A 20,351-nucleotide genomic window follows, 5' to 3' on the forward strand; every position below is an offset into this window, starting at 1 on the left:
TGGGGGCAGCAGCTGCTATAGCCCAAGACAAGACAGCGTCTGTCTGGGACACATGGGCCCTTTGCTCTACCCGCCACCTGCCGTCTCCAACCTGAGATTGGGGGCTGCCGTGCAGCACCCGGGGGGGGGGAGGGGCCTCGTGGGAGCTTTCCAGGCAGCACAGGTCCCCAGGCTGCAGGAACAGACACCTGCACTCCCCCCAGAGGCATGGGGCTGGGGAAGGGATTGGCAGGATGGTAGCCTGCTCCACACTCCCCCTGGGGCCCTGGGCTGGGCCAGGCTGGTCAGCAGGGACAGACACCAGCACTCCCTGAAGAGGTGTGGGGCTGGGTCTATTGGAGGGATTTTAGCCTGCTCTGCGCTCCCCACAAGGCTCCAAGTTGGGCCAGGTCGCAGGGACAGACAGCGGCACTCCCAGCAGAGGTAGGGAGCTGGGGATGGGTTTATTGGTTGGATGTCAAGCCTGCCCCACACTCCCCCATGGCCCCTCATTTGTAGAACTCGTGCTCTTGCTCGTCCTTCTTGATGACCGTCTTGTACGCCTTCTCGAAGTCCTTGGCCAGGACGATGTAGCGGTTCTCCCGCACGGCCAGCATGCCCCCCTGTGCATACGGAGACATGTGTGAGGGGGTGACGCTGGGCACAGTGACCCCCTCCCCATCCTGCCCTGTGAAACGTGTGGGGATGCCACCGCCAGGTGCAGTGACCCCTCCCATCCTGCCCTGTGCACAGGGCGACATGTGAGAGGGGGCGGCACCAGGGTGCAGTGATCCCTGCATCCCACCCTGCGCACATGGGCACATGCATGGGGGGGCAACACCAGGTGCAGTGACCCCACCATCCCACTCTGCGCACACGTGTGGGGGCAACGCGGGGCACAGTGACCCCAACCCACCATGTGCACAATGGGCATATGTCTGGGGTAGGGTGGGTGCTGAGCAGTGACCCCCCTGTGCATGTGGGCACATGCATGGGGGGGCACGACACTGGGTGCAGTGACCCCCCCAACCCCGCATGTGCATACGTGTGTGTGAGGGGGATGCTGGGCACAGTGACCAACTCCATGCACAATCGCCCAGCAGCAGAGGACCCCATAATTTCAGAGTCAGGGTTCCTTCAGCCACGCACTCTGTGGCGGTGGTCCTGCTGACTTGGGGGAGCAGTGGGGGATCCCCAAAAAAGGAGCAGGTCACAACACACACAGCACCCAGATATCATGGCCTGGGGCGTCCAGGTGCCCTGTCCCATGTCCCCCAGCATTTACCTCCTGGCAGATGGAGTTGATGTCAGCACCCGAGATCTTATCCGGCCGGGCCACATCTGGGGAGGAGTGAGGGAAACGTCTGCACAGCAGCTGAGCTGGATCATGGTGAGAGGGCCCCTGGGAGCCACTGCCACCCTTACTCCTCCCCCACGCGCCAGGGGGCCAGCAACGCTACCAGGGCACCGTGGTGGGGGGCCCTGATGGGCTTCTCATAGCCTTCCCAGAGGGATGGGATCAAGCTTGAGGGCCCATGAAGCTCCTGGGCGGAGGGAAGGGGGCAGATCGGCATGACGACAAGTCCAGAGGCCCCAGACAGGAGGAGTGGGCATGTTGGGGGCTAGAGTCAGAGGATAGGTTTTTTGGTGAGTGACCCCTCTCCGCCCCCACCAACCCTTTCTGGACCCTATGGATCCAGAGGCACAGGCAGGAGCCAGCTTCACCCCATCCCCCCCACTCCGGAGCGGAACCAGACAGCACTGGCTCAGCTATGCCAGGTTCTCCCTGGGGGTCCTGGGCCCTCCTGCCTCATTACTCCAGCCTGCAGCCTGAGCCAGGCCCACCCCTTGGCCTGTGGGCTCGTGCCAGACTTGTGTCCGTCTGCCTGCTCTTGGTGAAGCAATCAGTCCATATGCTGTGCCAGTCACTGCCCAGCAGGAGGCAGCCCCAGCCGCACCCTCCCCTGGTGCTCCCCCTGTCTAGCCACGTGTCAGAGGGGGACAGAACAGCTCCCAGCTGTCGTGCCCGCACCTGTAGCCCGACTCCACCCTGACCCCAGCCCTGGAGGTGGCCAGAAGACATCCCCTCCAGCAGGGGTGCCCAGGGAGAGGAGGGGTTCTTGGATCAGTGCACCCCCTGGACCCTCAGGCATGTGTGTGTGACACAGGGAGAGTGAGGCAGAGCTGTGGCCTGGGTCACTGGGTCAACCCCGTGTGGGGCAGCACAGGACTGACAGGCACCTTCTTATGAGCTGGGCCCGAGACATCCCTTCCTCAGTGCCGGGCACCCAGTGGGATGCAGCCTCCCTGCTGCACCCCCCCATGCCAGCAAGCCAGCCAACGGGACGCAGCTTCCCCCCTGTGCTAGGCACCCAATAGGACACAGCTCCCCCGCCGTGTCCCCCCACGTCAGCCAGCCAAGACGCAGCTCCGCCCCCTGTGCTAGGGATCCACTAGGACGCAGCCCAGCCCAAACATGTGCTGGGCACCCAGTGGAACACAGTCTTCCTGCTGTGCCACCCTTCCCGCCCCGTGCCAGGCTCCGGGCAGGATACAGTCCTCCAGGTCCACTTCCTCAGACAGGTTCATCTTGCTGGTGATGGTGGAGAAGATGAGGCGCTTCTGGCGCCGGTCGGGCAGGGGGAACTCAATCTTGCGGTCGAGGCGGCCGGGCCGCAGCAGGGCGGGGTCCAGCGTGTCTGCCCGGTTTGTGGCCATGATCACCTGGAGGGCAAGAGCGCACAATCACCCCTCAGGAGAGCCCTCTGCCCATCCCCAATGGGGAGACTCAGCCCCCTTGGTCCTGCGCCCTCCAGCCTCGCCTTTGCCCCCATTCAGTCCCCCACATCCCACCACCTCAGGGAGAAATCTGGGGGCTGGCACAGCAATGCCCGTCACCCCCCATCCCAGCCCCTGCTCTCCCGCACCTTGACGTTGACGTTCTGATCAAAGCCATCCATCTGGTTGAGCAGCTCCAGCAGGATGCGCTGCACCTCCCTGTCGGCTGGGGAGAGGGGCACAGCCCGGTGAGCGGGGCATCTGGAGAGCCAGCGCTGGGCACAGACACCCCTGCCCCCCACTATCTACCCTCATCCCCATTCCTGTCCCCTCCCACATCACCCCCTTCTCCAGTGCCCACCCCCACCCTGCCAGCCCTGCCTAACCCACTCCCTTCCCCCTCCCCTCCAGCCACTCCTCCCTCCCCCCCTTATCCCCTCCCCCCAATCTCCTGCCACTACTGTCCCCACCCAGTGCACCTCAGCCTTGCCCACCACTGCCACCCCACATTTGCACACCTCCGCCACTACCCCCAATCCTGCTGGCCCAGCCTCCCTCACAGTCCCCCCACCCCACTGCCCACCATGGGACTGGCCGGAACCTGAGGGGCTCACCCCAGTGTGACACTGACATTTACAAGGAGTGGGGTGGGGACTGCAGCTCTCTGCTCCCCCCACCTGCTGGGACTTGGGTCCGGTACCCTAGAGGGAAGAGGTCCCATGTCCCATTCCCGCTCCTGCTCCCCCCAAGCCAGTCCTGGGGCCAGATCGGAGCCTGCACACCCAGAGGGGCGGGCGCAGCGCCTCGCCCCCTGCTCACCCCCTGTCTGGGCGTCAAAGCGCTTGGTGGCGATGGCATCTATCTCGTCTATGAAGATGATGGCAGGCGCATTCTCCTTGGCCAGCCGGAAGACGTCCCGCACCATGCGCGGCCCCTCACCCAGGTACTTCTGCACAAACTCCGAGCCCACCACGCGGATGAAGGCAGCTGGACAGATGGGTAGACAGCATTAGTGCCCAGCTCCCCTGCAAGACAGCAGCCCCACTCCATCCCTGGCCGTGAGAGATACCCCGCAATGGGACAGGCATGCCCTGGGGCAACCCACAGGCTCCCCGTGCCACACAGCCCTGGCACCAACCCCTGCAGCACCAACCGTCCTGGGCACAAAGCTGGGGCCCTTCTAGACCTTGAGCCGGGACCACAGGTCGCCTGGTACCTTTGCACTAGAGAACCCAGGCATCCTTGATAGACTCCCATGGTACTAGCTGGGCACTGGTGCTCCCCCTTCCCCCGCAGTCCAGCACCCTGCTCACCTGTGGTGTGATGGGCCACGGCTTTGGCCAGCATAGTCTTCCCACAGCCCGGGGGGCCATACATCAGGACGCCGCGCGGGGGGTCAATGCCGATCTGAGGAGGATAGAGGGGGTTACTGGGGGCTCCCCCATCCCGCCCTTGAGGGGCCCAGCAAGCTGGTGAGCTGGGGTCTGGACACCAGTTACATCCGGTGCTGCCGAAAGTCAAGGGTTCTGTGCCTCTCCTGATCTGACAGCGACTTGCCAACCCCAGCCCAGCCCCTGAGCACACAGCCCCAAGCCCCGCAGGAGTCCCCCCAGCTATAGGGCACAGTGAGAGGAGGACCCATGCTGGACCTGCAGGATGGAGCTCAGCCCTAGCGCAGGGCACAGCCACCCAGGATGTAGCCCCAGCCGGCCCAGTCTCGCCCCCCACTCACCTGCTTGTAGAGCTCAAAGTGGGTGAGGGGCAGCTCCACGGCCTCCCTCACCTCCTGCTTCTGGATGTCCATCCCACCGATGTCGGCGTACATCACGTCTGGTTTCTGATCTGTGGGCACACACCAGGGCTGAGCCCAGCACGGGCAGGGGACCCCTGCCTCCCCTACTCATAATGGCCAGGGGACCTCCGCTCCCCAGAAAACCTGCACTCCCAGCATTCACAGCACAACTGGGGGACCTCCCGCCCCCTGTCCAGCACAGCCGTGGGACCCCCGTCTTCCCTGTCCAGCACTCCCCGCATGCCCATGGGACCCTCAGCTCTGCCCCCATAGGCACTGGGCATGCTGCTCCCTGTGGCACCGGCTGCCCCTGAGGCTGGCGCAGGGAGCACCCACCTGATGTCAGCATCATGATGCTGCTGTCAGCCTCGGGTGGCAGCACATCCACCAGCGCGTTGCTGTGCTTGTGGAGGGCCACCGAGGCATTGGGCTTCAGCAGCTCCCGGTCAATGGTGCTCAGGATCCGCACGTAGTAATTGGAGCCTGCGGGTGAGAGGCAGATGGGGGTAAGCCAGGCAAAGCCGGGGCTCGGACCCCTGTGCACAGCTCCCCTCCCCCGCAATCCCACTCCTCCAGCTGCACCTGTGGTAGAGCCCACGATGGCCGTGTTCTGGTCCACGGCCTCCAGGAACTGGCCGATGACCAACGGGATGCTCTGGATGCGCTTCACCTCCTCCTGCGCGTGCAAGAACTCCTTCTTCAGGTTCTTCTGCTCATCCTTGATGTACTCCTCCTGCACCTCCAGGAACTCCAGCTCCTGCTGCAGTTTCTACGGACGGACGGACGGACAGACAGACAGACAGCCCCTCCTCCCTGCTCTGCTCAGGTACCTGCAGTAGCTGCTAGAGGAAGTGGTGCCACGGGCCGGGCACCAGAAAGCTCCCTGCTCAGCACTGCGGCTGGGTGACCTGCAGGGAAGTGGGCTCCCAGGGGTGCTGTGCAGCAGAGGGGAATGGGACTGGAAGAACCAAACCCACCAGAGATTACTGGGGCCCAGATCTCCCAGGTCCCTGGCCCCACAACCCTAGTCAGAGATGCCATCAGATCCCAGCTCCAGGCCAAGGTCACATGCTGCCCCCACCTCGGGGCCTGTCATCCCAGCCTGCCACCCACAGCTCCCATCTGAGGGCATCCCCCTAACTCCACCATCTGGTCAGAGGGCCACTCCCACCCTGAGGCCTGCCCTCCCAACACACCTCCCATCTAAGGGCAACCCTCTCCCGCCACCCCAGCCCCCAACTCACCTTGTAGCGGCTGTAGAGATCCTCCAGGTCCTCGGGCTCCGGGGCCAGGAAGGACAGGCCAGTCTGGGGCCTGGAGATAGCCAGCGCAGGCAGCTCATCCTAGGACAGCCACAGACAGGCAAGGTGAGAGCTGGACACCCCAGCTCAGGGGTGACCACAGCTCAGGGAGGGGTGAAGCTCCCTCTGAGCAGCAAAAGTCTCACACCCGATCTGATCCCACCCAGCTGCCGGGATACCAAGCACCGGGCCCTGAGCCCAGCTGGGCAGCAAGAGTCAGACACCCCCATCCCGCCCCCATCAGATAGGGATGGGGGGAACGAAGGGACTAGAGGAACACCAGAGATTTTCTGACCAATCTGAACGAATTCAAATCACCCAAGCCAGATGCTACTCACCCGAGGGTGAGGGAATTAGCTGAAGAAATATCAGAGCCACTGGCAATAGTATCTGTAAACTCATGGATGACAGGAGAGGTCCTGGAACACTGGAGAAGGGCTAGCGTAGGGATTATCTTTAAAAAGGAGGAGCCAGGGAACTATAGACCAGTGAGCCTGGCCTCGATACCTGGGAAGGTACTAGAGCAGGGGTTCTCAAACTTTTGTACTGCTGACCCCTTTCACATAACAAGTCTCTGAATGCGACCCCCCTTATAAATTAAAATAAATTTTTTATATATTTAAACACAATTATAAATGCTGGAGGCAAAGCAGGGTTTGGGTTGGAGGCTGACAGCTTGCAACCCCCATGCAATAACCTCACAACCCCCTGAGGGGTCCTGACCCGCAGTTTGAGAACCCCTGTACTAGAGCAATGTATGAAACATTCACTTTGAGAACACCTGGAGGATGAAGGGGTGATCACTAGCAGTCAGCATGGATTTACCAAGAACAAATCACACCAAACCAGCTTGATTTCCTTCTTTGACAGGATTTGGTGGATAGAGGGAATGCAGTGGAAATAATATACCTGGACTTCAGCAAGGCTTTTGACTAGGGCTGTCAAGTGATTAAAAAAATTCATTGCAATTAATCGCGCTGTTAAACAATAATAGAATACCATTTATTTAAATATTTTTGGATGTTTTCTACATTTTCAAATATATTGATTTCAATTACAACACAGAATACAAAGTGCACAGTACTCACTTTATATGATTTTTATTACAAATATTTGCACTATAAAAATGATAAAGAAATATATTTTTCAATTCACCTAATACAAGTACTGGGCACCAATGATGACCTTGAGCGGATCATTGCAGACTATGTGGCTCTGGGAAGAAGGATAAAGAAGTTTGAGGCGCAAGTGGTCTTCTCGTCCATCCTCCCCGTGGAAGGAAAAAGGCCTGGGTAGAGACCGTCGAATCGTGAAAGTCAATGAATGGCTACGCAGGTGGTGTCAGAGAGAATGCTTTGGATTCTTTGACCATGGGATGGTGTTCCAAGAAGGAGGAGTGCTAGCCAGAGACGGGCTCCACCTAAGGACGAGAGGGAAGAGCATCTTCGCAAGCAGGCTGGCTAACCTAGTGAGGAGGACTTTAAACTAGGTTCACTGGGGGAAGGAGACCAAAGCCCTGAGGTAACTGGGGAAGTGGGATACCGGGAGGAAGCATGAGCAGGAGCGCGCGAGAGGGGAAGGCTCCTGCCTCATACTGAGAAAGAGGGACGATCAGCGAGTTATCTCAAGTGCCTATACACAAATGCAAGAAGCCTGGGAAACAAGCAGGGAGAACTGGAAGTCCTGGCACAGTCAAGGAATTATGATATGATTGGAATAACAGAGACTTGATGGGATAACTCACATGACTGGAGTACTGTCATGGATGGATAAAAGCTGTTCAGGAAGGACAGGTTTTTCTGCAGTTTCATACCGGAGCTCTGAGCAGTCATACTGCTCTCTTACATACAATGCAACTCCCCCACCTTTTCTGCCCTGCCTGAGTGTCTCTGGATTCAAGTTTAGAAGTGTGAGCAACAAGGGTGATGTCGTGGTGGGAGTCTGCTATAGACCATCGGACCAAGGGGACGAAGCTATCTTCCGGCAACTCGCAGAAGTTACTAGATCGCACGCCCTGGTTCTCATGGGAGACTCCAATCAACCTGATATCTGCTGGGAGAGCAATATAGCGGTACACAGACAGTCCAGGAAGTTTTTGGAAAGTGTAGGGGACAATTTCCTGGTGCAAGTGCTGGAGGAACCAACTAGGGGCAGAGCTCTTCTTGAGCTGCTGCTCACAAACCAGGAAGAATTAGTAGGGGAAGCTAAAGTGGATGGGAACCTGGGAGGCAGTGACCAGGAGATGGTCGAGTTCAGGATCCTGACACAGGGAAGAAAGGAGAGCAGCAGAATACAGAACCTGGACTTCAGAAAAGCAGACTTTGACTCCCTCAGGGAACTGATGGGCAGGATCCCCTGGGAGAATAACATGAGGGGGAAAAGAGTCCAGGACAGCTCACTGTATTTTAAAGAATCCTTATTGAGGTTACAGGGACAAACCATCCCGATGTGTAGAAAGAATAGTAAATACGGCAGGTGACCAGCTTGGCTTAACAGTGAAATCCTTGCTGATCTTAGACACAAAAAAGAAGCTTACAAGAAGTGGAAGATTGGACAAAAATGACCAGGGAAGAGTATAAAAATATTGCTCGGGCATACAGGAGTGAAATCAGGAAGGCCAAATCACACCTGGAGTTGCAGCTAGCAAGAGATGTTAAGAGTAACAAGAAGGGTTTCTTCAGGTATGTTAGCAACAAGAAGAAAGTCAAGGAAAGTGTGGGCCCCTTACTGAATGAGGGAGGCAACCTCGTGACAGAGGATGTGGAAAAAGCTAATGTACTCAATGTTTTTTTTGCCTGTCTTCACGAACAAGGTCAGCTCCCAGACTACTGCACTGGACAGCACAGCATGGGGAGGAGATCACCAGCCCTCTGTGGAGAAAGAAGTGGTTCGGGACTATTTAGAAAAGGTGGACAAGCACAAGTCCATGGGGCCGGACACGCTGCATCCGAGAGTGCTAAAGGAGTTGGCGGATGTGATTGTAGAGCCATTGGCCATTATCTTTGAAAACTCAGGGCAATCGGGAGAAGTCCTGGACGACTGGAAAAAGGCTAATGTAGTGTCCATCTTTAAAAAATGGAAGGAGGATCCTGGGAACTACAGGCCAGTCAGTCTCACCTCAGTCCCTGGAAAAATCATGGAGCAGGTTCTCAAGGAATCAATTCTAAACCACTTAGAGGAGAGGAAAGTGATAAGGAACAATCAGCATGGATTCACCAAGGGCAAGTCATGCCTGACTAATCTAATTGCCTTCTATGACAAGATAACTGGCTCTGTGGATGAGGGGAAAGCGGTGGACGTGATGTTCCTTGACTTTATCAAAGCTTTTGACACCGTCTCCCACAGTATTCTTGCCAGCAAGTTAAAGAAGTATGGGCTGGATGAATGGACAATAAAGTGGATAGAAAGTTGGCTAGATTGTCGGGCTCAACGGGTAGTGATCAATGGCTCCATGTCTAGTTGGCAGCTTGTATCAAGTGGAGTGCCCCAAGGGTCGGGCCTCCGGCTGGTTTTGTTCAATATCTTCATAAATTATCTGGAGGATGGTATGGATAGCACCCTCAGCAAGTTTGCAGATGACACTAAACTGGGAGAAGAGGTAGATACGCTGGAGGGTAGGGATAGGATACAGAGGGCCCTAGACAAATTAGAGGACTGGGCCAAAAGAAATCTGATGAGGTTCAACAAGGACAAGTGCAGAGTCCTGCACTTAGGACGGAAGAACCCCATGCACCGCTACAGACTAGGGACCGAATGGCTCGGCAGCAGTTCTGCAGAAAAGGACCTAGGGGTTACAGTGGACGAGAAGCTGGATATGAGTCAACAGTGTGCCCTTTTTGCCAAGAAGGCCAATGGCATTTTGGGATGTATACGTAGGGGCATTGCCAGCAGATTGAGGGACGTGATTGTTCCCCTCTATTCAACATTGGTGAGGCCTCATCTGGAGTATTGTGTCCAGTTTTGGGGCCCACACTACAAGAAGGATCTGGAGAAATTGGAAAGAGTCCAGTGGAGGGCAACAAAAATGATTAGGGGACTGGAACACATGACTTATGAGGAGAGGCTGAGGGAACTGGGATTGTTTAGTCTTCAGAAGAGAAGAATGAGGGGGGATTTGATAACTGCTTTCAACTACCTGAAAGGGGGTTCCAAAGAGGATGGATCTAGACTGTTCTCAGTGGTAGCTGATGACAGAACAAGGAGTAATGGTCTCAAGTTGCAGTGGGGGAGGTTTAGGTTGGATATTAGGAAAAACTTTTTGACTAGGAGGGTGGTGAAACACTGGAATGCGTTACCTAGGGAGGTGGTGGAATCTCCTTCCTTAGATATTTTTAAGGTCAGGCTTGACAAAGCCCTGGCTGGGATGATTTAACTGGGAATTGGTCCTGCTTTGAGCAGGGGGTTGGACTAGATGACCTCCTGAGATCCCTTCCAACCCTGATATTCTATGATTCTATACTGTATGCAATCTCTTTATCATGAAAGTTGAACTTACAAATGTAGAATTATGTCCAAAAAACTGCATTCAAAAATAAAACAATGTAAAACTTTAGAGCCTAGACGTTCACTCAGTCCTAATTCTTGTTCAGCCAATCGCTCTGACAAGTTTGTTTACATTTGCAGGATTTAATGCTGCCCACTTTTTGTTTGCAATGTCGCCTGAAAGAGAGAACTGGCATTCGCCTGGCACTCAATACCCACCTGCAGAAGTAAAGAAACAGATTGATAGAGCCAGAAGAGTTCCCAGAAGTTACCTACTACAGGACAGGCCTAACAAAGAAAATAACAGAACGCCACTAGCCGTCACCTTCAGCCCCCAACTAAAACCCCTCCAACGCATTATTAAGGATCTACAACCTATACTAAAGGATGACCCAACACTCTCACAAATCTTGGGAGACAGGCCAGTCCTTGCCTACAGACAGCCCCGCAACCTGAAGCAAATACTCACCAACAACCACATACCACACAACAGAACCACTAACCCAGGAACTTATCCTTGCAACAAAGCCCGTTGCCAACTGTGCCCACATATCTATTCAGGGGACACCATCACAGGGCCTAATAACATCAGCCACACTATCAGAGGCTCGTTCACCTGCACATCCACCAATGTGATATATGCCATCATGTGCCAGCAATGCCCCTCTGCCATGTACATTGGTCAAACTGGACAGTCTCTACGTAAAAGAATAAATGGACACAAATCAGATGTCAAGAATTATAACATTCATAAACCAGTCGGAGAACACTTCAATCTCTCTGGTCACGCGATCACAGACATGAAGGTCGCTATCTTAAAACAAAAAAACTTCAAATCCAGACTCCAGCGAGAAACTGCTGAATTGGAATTCATTTGCAAATTGGATACTATTAATTTAGGCTTAAATAGAGACTTGGAGTGGCTAAGTCATTATGCAAGGTAGCCTGTTTCCTCTTGTTTTTTCCTACCCCCCCCCCCCAGATGTTCTGGTTTAACTTGGATTTTAACTTGAAGAGTGGTCAGTTTGGATGAGCTATTACCAGCAGGAGAGTGAGTTTGTGTGTGTATGGGGGTGGGGGGGATGTGAGAACCTGGATTTATGCAGGAAATAGCCCAGCTTAATTGTCATGCACATTGTGTAAAGAGTTATCACTTTGGATGGGCTATCACCAGCAGGAGAGTGAATTTGTGTGGGGGGGTGGAGGGTGAGAAAACCTGGATTTGTGCTGGAAATCACTTTAGATAAGCTATTACCAGCAGGACAGTGGGGTGGGAATAGGTATTGTTTCATATTCTCTGTGTATATATAAAGCCTGCTGCAGTTTCCACGATATGCATCTGAAGAAGTGAGCTGTAGCTCACGAAAGCTTATGCTCTAATAAATTGGTTAGTCTCTAAGGTGCCACAAGTCCTCCTTTTCTTTTTGCGAATACAGACTAACACGGCTGTTACTCTGAAACCTAAAGATTCAAATGTCCCTTCATGCTTCGACCACCATTCCAGAGGACATGCACCCATGTTTATGGCAGGTTCTGCTTGATAATGATCCAAAGCAGTGTGGACCGATGCATGTTCATTTTCATCAACTGAGTCAGATGCCACCAGCAGAAGGTTGATTTTCTTTTTTGGTAGTTCGAGTTCTGTAGTTTCTGCATTGGAGCGTTCACTTCACATTCTTAAACTTTGAGTCGAGTGCTGTAGCTATCTTTAGAAATCTCACACTGGTGCCTTCTTTCCATTTTGTCAAATCTGCAGTGAAAGTGTTCTTAAAACAAACATGTGCTGGATCATCATCTGACACTGCCATAACACAAAATATATGACAGAAAGCGGGTAAAACAGAGAGGAGACAAAACTCTCCTCCAATGAGTTGAGTCACAAATTTAATTAATGCTTTTTTTTTTTAAATGAGCATCATCAGCATGGAAGACTGTCCTCTGGAGTGGTGGTAGATACATGAAGGGGTATATAAATGTTTAGTATATCTGGCATGTAATTATCTTGCAATGCTGGGTACAAAAGTGCCATGAAAACGCCTATTCTCATTTTCAGTCAACATTGTAAATGATAAGCGGGCAGCTTTATTGCCCGTAAATGTAAACAAACTTGTTTGTCTTAGCGATTGGCTGAAGAAGCAGGAGGACTGAGTGGACTTGTAGGCTCTAAAGTTTTACACTGTTTTGTTTTTGAGTGCAGTTGTGTTACAAAAAACCCTGTTAAGTTGCACCTTCATGATAAAGAAATTGTACTGCAGTACTTGTATTAGGTGAATTGAAAAATACTATTTCTCTTATTTTTATAGTGCAAATATTTGTAATAAAAATCATATAAAGTGAACACTGTACATTTTGTATTCTGTGTTGTAATTGAAATCAATATATTTGAAAATGTAGAAAAACATCCAAAAATATTTAGATAAATTTCAATTGGTGTTCTATTGTTTAACAATGTGACTAAAACTGCAATTAATCATGATTAATTTTTCTTTTAGTTAATCGTGTGGGTTAACTGCGATTAATCGACAGCCCTACTTTACACATAGTCCCACATGACAGTCTGATAAGTAAGCTGGAGAAATGCAGGCTCTACAGAACTACCATTGAGTGGCTACATAATTCAGAGTAACTATTAATGGAATGATGTCAGACTGGAAGGAGGTATCAAGTGGGGTTCCACAGGCATCTGTTCTGGGTCCAGTGTTGTTTAACATCTTTATTAATGACTCAGAAGTAGGAACAGAGAGCATACTGATCAAATTTGCCAATGACACACAGCGCGGGGCGGGGGAGGGGGGAAGTGTTTGCAAACACTTTGGAGGATAGAGCTAAAATTAAGAGAGATCTTGATAAACTGGAGAACTGGGTTATAGGCAACAAAATGAAATTCAACAAAGACAAATGTCAGGTGCTACATTTACGGAAGAAGAACCGAATGCACAAATTCAGAATGGGGGATTACTGGCTGGGCAGCAGCATGGCTGAGAAGAATCTGGGAGTTGTGGTGGATCACAGCTCAACACGAATCAGCAATCTGATGCGGTTGCAAAAAAAGCAAATGCAATTTTAGGTTGCATTAACAGAGACCCAGCATGCAAGTCATGGGAGGTGACAGTAACACTCTACTCGGCCCTAGTTACACCTCAGCTGGAGTACTGTGTCCAGTTTTGGTCATCAATGTATAGAAAGGATGTAGAGAAACTGGAAATGAGCCCAGAATCCTGGGTTCCATGCCCGGATTTTGGGAGGGAGAGGGGGAAGCCCAGACTCCTGGGTTCCATGCCCGGATCGCGCGGAGAGGGGGAAGCCCGGACTCCTGGGTTCCATGCCCGGATCGCGCGGAGAGGGGGAAGCCCGGACTCCTGGGTTCCATGCCCGGATCGCGCGGAGAGGGGGAAGCCCGGACTCCTGGGTTCCATGCCCGGATCGCGCGGAGAGGGGGAAGCCCAGACTCCTGGGTTCCATGCCCGGATCGCGCGGAGAGGGGGAAGCCCGGACTCCTGGGTTCCATGCCCGGATCGCGCGGAGAGGGGGAAGCCCGGACTCCTGGGTTCCATGCCCGGAACGCGCGGAGAGGGGGAAGCCCGGACTCCTGGGTTCCATGCCCGGATCGCGCGGAGAGGGGGAAGCCCGGACTCCTGGGTTCCATGCCCGGAACGCGCGGAGATGGGGGAGAGGGGGAAGCCCGGACTCCTGGGTTCCATGCCCGGATCGCGCGGAGAGGGGGGAGCCCGGACTCCTGGGTTCCATGCCCGGATCGCGCGGAGAGGGGGGAGCCCGGACTCCTGGGTTCCATGCCCGGATCGCGCGGAGAGGGGGGAGCCCGGACTCCTGGGTTCCATGCCCGGATCGCGCGGAGAGGGGGGAGCCCGGACTCCTGGGTTCCATGCCCGGATCGCGCGGAGAGGGGGGAGCCCGGACTCCTGGGTTCCATGCCCGGATCGCGCGGAGAGGGGGGAGCCCGGACTCCTGGGTTCCATGCCCGGATCGCGCGAGGGGGCGCACTCCGGGCCGGGCCGCCGTGACTCGGCATCTCCCCAGGAGCGCGGCTGCCGGCGGGGCGCGAACCAGGAGGGCGGTGGCGGGGACTGGAGCTCGTCCGAGCGGAGCGGGACCGGGACCGGGGATCCCCGAGCCACCCCCCGCCGGGTCCCCCTCGACCCGCACCTGGGTTTTCTCCACCAAGATTCCGATTTCCTCCATCTTCCCTCCGCCGCGGAAACCTGCGGCCGCCCCGGGGCTGCTGGGCGTTGGAGTCTCTCCCTTGGCGCGGGGGCTGCTGGGAGCCGTAGTTCCCCCGGCGCGGGGACTGCTGGGAGCTAGAGTCCTCACCCCGGCCCCGTTATGAGTTTTGTCCTTCCTCAGCCCCTTTCCAGCAACGCAAGGGTTAACGCACACAGCCCCGCCCATCCCCTGCGTGCACAGTTGGCACCGCAATGCAACGTGAGACCCGGGAGCCGTCCAGTGACAGGCCCAGGCTCTGCGCAGACTCAGGCCGCGTGGCTGACGCCCCAGGCAGCTGCCCCCTCTCCGGATGATCGGCCCAGGCTCCACGCAGACTCAGGCCGCGTGGCTGATGCCCCGAGCAGCTGCCCCCTCTCCAGGCGATCGGCCGAGGCTCTGCACAGACTCAGGCCGCGTGGCTGATGCCCCGAGCAGCTTCCCCCTGTCCGGGCAGTCGGCCCAGGCTCTGCGCAGACTCAGGCCGCGTGGCTGATGCCCCGAGCAGCTGCCCCCTGTCCGGATGATCGGCCCAGGCTCTGCGCAGACTCAGGCCGCGTGGCTGATGCCCCGAGCAGCTTCCCCCTGTCCGGGCAGTCGGCCGAGGCTCTGCGCAGACTCAGGCCGCGTGGCTGACGCTCCGAGCAGCTTCCCCCTGTCCGGGCAGTCGGCCCAGGCTCCACGCAGACTCAGGCCACGTGGCTGATGCCCCGAGCAGCTGCCCCCTCTCCAGGCGATCGGCCCAGGCTCTGCACAGACTCAGGCAGCGTGACTGATGCCCCGAGCAGCTGCCCCCTGTCCGGATGATCGGCCCAGGCTCTGCGCAGACTCAGGCCACATGGCTGACGCCCCGAGCAGCTGCCCCCTGTCTGGGCAGTCGGCCCAGGCTCTGCGCAGACTCAGGCTGCATGGCTGACGCCCCGAGCAGCTGCCCCCTGTCCGGGCAGTCGGCCCAGGCTCCACGCAGACTCAGGCTGCGTGGTTGACGCCCCGAGCAGCTGCCCCCTCTCCGGATGATCGGCCCAGGCTCTGCACAGATTCAGGCAGCGTGGCTGACGCCCCGGGCAGCTGCCCCCTGTCCGGGCAGTTGGTCCAGGCTCCGCGCAGACTCAGGCCGCGTGGCTGACACCGCGAGCAGCTGCCCCCTCTCCGGGCGATCGGCCCAGGCTCTGTGCAGACTCAGGCAGCGTGACTGACACCTGGGGCTGGCAACTCTCCGCGTGATTGGCCCAGGCTCTGCGGAGACTCAGGCAGGGTGGGTCACACCTGGGGCGGCTGCCCCCTGTCACTGACTCACAGGTCGTGCCCACTCCTAGCCCCGTGTGGTCCCTGGGGGGAACCCCTTTCAGTGTGACAGCCCTTCTCGGGGGTCCACTCTCTCTCAGGGGTTAAGCCCCTCTGCCTCTTGGAACTGCATCTGTCTGAACCTTAGCACACCTGTCTCTTGCTGTGGGTCCCTGCAGGGAGTCCACTCACTCTGGACCTCTGGGGCCTCCACTCCCAGAGGGAATAATGCAACCCTGTTTCCTAGACTAGAGCGACTCTCAGCCAGAGTAAAACAGGAGGGTTTTTGAGTGTATGAACACAGCATAGGAAACTCTCAGGGCCTTCCGGCCTGGCCTCCCTCAGCACAGCACATCCATGTCTCTCTTGCATCCAGGTGGACTCTGCCTGCTCTGTCTCTAGTCTGGAGACCCTGTGCTCAGGGCTGGCTCCTTCCACCAGCTTCCCAAGAATGGGGCGGCAGTCCGTGTCCCGCTGCGGCAATTCAGCAGCAGCTCCACCGCTCTTCCCGCAGCAGGGGCTTTTGGGCGGCAGCTCCACCGCTCTTCCAGGTGTGGCGGCAATTCGTTGGTGACTGCTTGGGGCAGCAAAATTGGTCGAGTCGCCCCTGCCTGCGCTTTCCAGCTGGGCATCCGATATCACCAGCTCCAACAGCTCCTCCCCTGTACTTTGTCTTCTGTCCCAGGTAAACAGGTCGCTGGGGCCCTCTCTCTTCAGTCCTTTGTTCCCCTCTGGCTGGAACTGGTTGGTCAGGTCACGGGGGTCCTCTCTCCTCAGCCCTTTGTCCTCCCACTGACCAGAACAAGCTGACGGACAAGCTAGGCTGGGCCTCTTAGTCACCAGGCCACCAGTTATTAGGTTTCCCCATCTCCAGGTCATTATCTGGGGGTCCCGGCTGCTATGCGAGGTCACAACTGGTCCTCTGCAACAACAAACCCTCTCCCACCACCTTGTTAAACATGCAGCACACAGGGAAACTGAGGCGCACACACTATTCATGTAAAACACTACAAAAATCCTCAAATTTGTCACAGGCACACACTCAGGGAAAATGCCCCCTCTCTGGGCCATCGGCCCAGTCACTGCGCAGACTCAGGCATCGTGGGGCACATTTGGGGCAGCTGCCCCTTCTCCAGACGATCGGCCCAGGCTCTGCGCAGACTCAGGCAGCGTGGCTCATACCCGGGGCAGCTGCCCTCTCTTCGGGCGGGCGGCTCAGGTTCTGTGGAGACTCAGGCAGCGAAGCTTACAACTGGGGCAGCTTCCCTCTCTCCAGGATATCGGCCCAGGCTCTGAGCAGACTCAGGCAGTGTGGCTGACACCCAGGGCAGCTGTCCTCTCTCCAGGCGATTGGACCAATCTCTGCGCAGACTGAGGCAGCATGGAGGACACCCAGGGCAGCTGCCCCCTCTCCCAGCCATGGGCCCAGGCTCTGTGCAGAATTTGGCAGCGTGGCTGACACCCAGGTAAGCTTCCCCCTCTCCGGCTGATCAGCCGAGGCTCTGCACAGACTGAGGCAGCGTGGCTCATCTCGGGAAGCTGCCCCCTCTCTGGGCCATTGCCCAGTAACTGTACTGACTCAGGCAGCGTGGATCACACTTGGGGCAGCTGCCCCATTTCAGGTCAATCGGCCCAGGCTCTGCGCAGACTCAGGTATCATGGGGTGCATTTGGGGCAGCTGGACCCTCTCTGGTGATCACCCCAGGCTCTGCGCAGTCTCAGGCAGCGTGGCTCACACCCGAGGCAGCTACACCCTCTCCGGGCGATTGGCCCAGGCTCTGGACAAACTCAGACAGCGTGGGTCACATGGGGGAAGCTACCTCCTATCTGGGTGATTTTCCCAGGCTCTGTGCACACTGAGGCAGTGTGGGTGGCACCCGGGGGAGCTGCCCCCTCTCAGGGTGATCAGCCCAGGCTCTGCGTAGTGTTTGGCAGCATGGCTGACACCGGGGGAAGCTTCCCCTTGTCCGGACAGTAAGCCCGGGCCCTGGAGAGACTCTGGCAGTGTGGCTGACTCCTGGAGCATCTGCCCCCTCTCTGCCCTGGTCTACACTAGGACTTTAGGTCGAATTTAGCAGCATTAAATCGATGTAAACCTGCACCTGTCCACACGATGAAGCCCTTTATTTCGACTTAAAGGGCTCTTAAAATCGATTTCCTTACTCCACCCCTGACAAGTGGATTAGCACTTAAATCGGCCTTGCCGGCTTGAATTTGGGGTACTCTGGACACAATTTGACGGTATTGGCTTCCGGGAGCTATCCCAGAGTGCTCCATTGTGACCACTCTGGACAGCACTCTCAACTCAGATGCACTGGCCAGGTAGACAGGAAAAGAACTGTGAACTTTTGAATCTCATTTCCTGTTTGGCCAGCATGGCAAGCTGCAAGTGACCATGCAGAGCTCATCAGCAGAGGTGACCATGATGGAGTCCCAGAATCGCAAAAGAGCTCCAGCATGGACCGAACGGGAGGTAGGATCTGATCGCTGTATTGGGAGAGGAATCCGTGCTATCAGAACTCCGTTCCAGTTTTCGAAATGCCAAAACCTTTGTCAAAATCTCCCAGGGCATGAAGTACAGAGTCCATAACAGGGACCCGAAGCAGTGCCGCGTGAAACTGAAGGAGCTGAGGCAAGCCTACCAGAAAACCAGAGAGGCGAATGGCCGCTCCGGGTCAGAGCCCCAAACATGCCGCTTCTATGATGAGCTGCATGCCATTTTAGGGGGTTCAGCCACCACTACCCCAGCCGTGTTGTTTGACTCCTTCAATGGAGATGGAGGCAATACGGAAGCAGGTTTTGGGGACGAAGATGATGATGATGATGATGAGGTTGTAGATAGCTCACAGCAAGCAAGCGGAGAAACCGGTTTTCCCGAGAGCCAGGAACTGTTTCTCACCCTGGACCTGGAGCCAGTACCCCCCGAACCCACCCAAGGCTGCCTCCTGGACCCAGCAGGCGGAGAAGGGACCTCTGGTGAGTGTACCTTTTAAAATGCTATACATGGTTTAAAAGCAAGCACGTGAAAGGATTACTTTGCCCTGGCATTCGCGGCTCTCCTGGATGTACTCCCAAAGCCTTTGCAAAAGGTTTCTGGGGAGGGCAGCCTTATTGCGTCCTTCATGGTAGGACACTTTACCACTCCAGGCCAGCAACACGTACTCGGGAATCATTGTACAACAAAGCATTGCAGTGTATGTTTGCTGGCGTTCGAACAACATCCGTTCTTTATCTCTCTGTGTTATCCTCAGGAGAGTGAGATATAATTCATGGTCACCTGGTTGAAATAGAGTGCTTTTCTTCAGGGGACACTCAGAGAAGCCCATTCCTGCTGGGCTGTTTGCCTGTGGCTGAACAGAAATGTTCCCCGCTGTTAGCCACGGGGAGAGGGGAGGGTTGAGGGGGTAGCCACGCGGTGGGGGGAGGCAAAATGCGACCTTGTAACGAAAGCACATGTGCTATGTATGTAATGTTAACAGCAAGGTTTACCCTGAAAGAGTGTAGCCACTGTTTTATAAAATGTGTCTTTTTAAATACCGCTGTCCTTTTTTTTTCTCCACCAGCTGCATGTGTTTCAATGATCATAGGATCTTCTCCTTCCCAGAGGCTAGTGAAGCTTAGAAAGAAAAAAAAAATGCACTCGAGATGAAATGTTCTCTGAGCTCATGCTGTCCTCCCACACTGACAGAGCACAGACGAATGTATGGAGGCCAATAATGTCAGAGTGCAGGAAAGCACAAAATGACCGGGAGGAGAGGTGGTGGGCTGAAGAGAGTAAGTGGCGGGCTGAAGACAGGGCTGAAGCTCAAATGTGGCGGCAGCGTGATGAGAGGAGGCAGGATTCAATGCTGAGGCTGCTGGAGGACCAAACCAGTATGCTCCAGTGTATGGTTGAGCTGCAGCAAATGCAGCTGGAGCACAGACTGCCACTACAGCCCCTGTGTAACCAACCGCCCTCCTCCCCAAGCTCCATAGCCTCCACTCCCAGACGCCCAAGAACGCCGTGAGGGGGCCACCGGCCAACCAGCCACTCCGCCACAGAGGATTGCCCAAAAAAAAGGAGGCTGGCATTCAATAAATTTTAAAGTTGTAAACTTTTAAAGTGCTGTGTGGCATTTTCCTTCCCTCCTCCACCACCCCTCCTGGGCTACCTTGGTAGTCATCCCCCTATTTGTGTGATGAATGAATAAAGAATGCATGAATGTGAAGCAACAATGACTTTATTGCCTCTGCAAGCGGTGATCGAAGGGAGGAGGGGAGGGTGGTTAGCTTACAGAAAAGTAGAGTGAACCAAGGGGTGGGGGTTTCATCATGGAGAAACAAACAGAACTTTCACACCGTAGCCTGGCCAGTCATGAAACTGGTTTTCAAAGCTTCTCTGATGCGTACCGCATCCTCCTGTGCTCTTCTAACCGCCCTGGTGTCTGTGCTTGTTTCCCGAGCCCAGAATCGGTGTTCCACAGCATGAACCTGCCCCATTAGCACCATGATGCATGCATTGGCAGGGCCCATGCTTT

General features: G+C 55.6%; 1 protein-coding gene across 1 annotated transcript; it reads right to left on the minus strand.

Moving 5' to 3' along the window:
• Window positions 1–424: 424 nt before the first annotated feature.
• Window positions 425–14,613, minus strand: PSMC4 (proteasome 26S subunit, ATPase 4). The gene is made up of 11 exons (XM_073322507.1): window positions 14,497–14,613; window positions 5,794–5,892; window positions 5,132–5,318; window positions 4,886–5,032; window positions 4,490–4,599; window positions 4,071–4,164; window positions 3,577–3,744; window positions 2,907–2,983; window positions 2,535–2,703; window positions 1,265–1,320; window positions 425–602 (listed from the first exon to the last, which is right to left on the minus strand). The coding sequence occupies exons 1-11, from the start codon at window positions 14,530–14,532 to the stop codon at window positions 489–491; spliced, it is 1,257 nt and encodes a 418-aa protein (XP_073178608.1). The 5' UTR covers window positions 14,533–14,613; the 3' UTR covers window positions 425–488.
• Between the last annotated feature and the right edge of the window lie 5,738 nt (window positions 14,614–20,351).

This window comes from Lepidochelys kempii, chromosome 24, assembly GCF_965140265.1.
Source record: "Lepidochelys kempii isolate rLepKem1 chromosome 24, rLepKem1.hap2, whole genome shotgun sequence".
NCBI classification, from domain to species: domain Eukaryota; kingdom Metazoa; phylum Chordata; order Testudines; family Cheloniidae; genus Lepidochelys; species Lepidochelys kempii.

What these genes read in the sequence shown, in the direction of transcription:
- PSMC4 (XM_073322507.1), bottom strand. Translation starts at nt 14,532, where the DNA reads ATGGAGGAAATCGGAATCTTGGTGGAGAAAACCCAG. An exon ending in CATCGTGGGCTCTACCACAG is followed by an intron (nt 5,033 to 5,131) that starts GTGCAGCTGGAG and finishes TCTCACCCGCAG; the next exon opens with GCTCCAATTACTACGTGCGG. An exon ending in ACTTTGAGCTCTACAAGCAG is followed by an intron (nt 4,165 to 4,489) that starts GTGAGTGGGGGG and finishes TATCCTCCTCAG; the next exon opens with ATCGGCATTGACCCCCCGCG.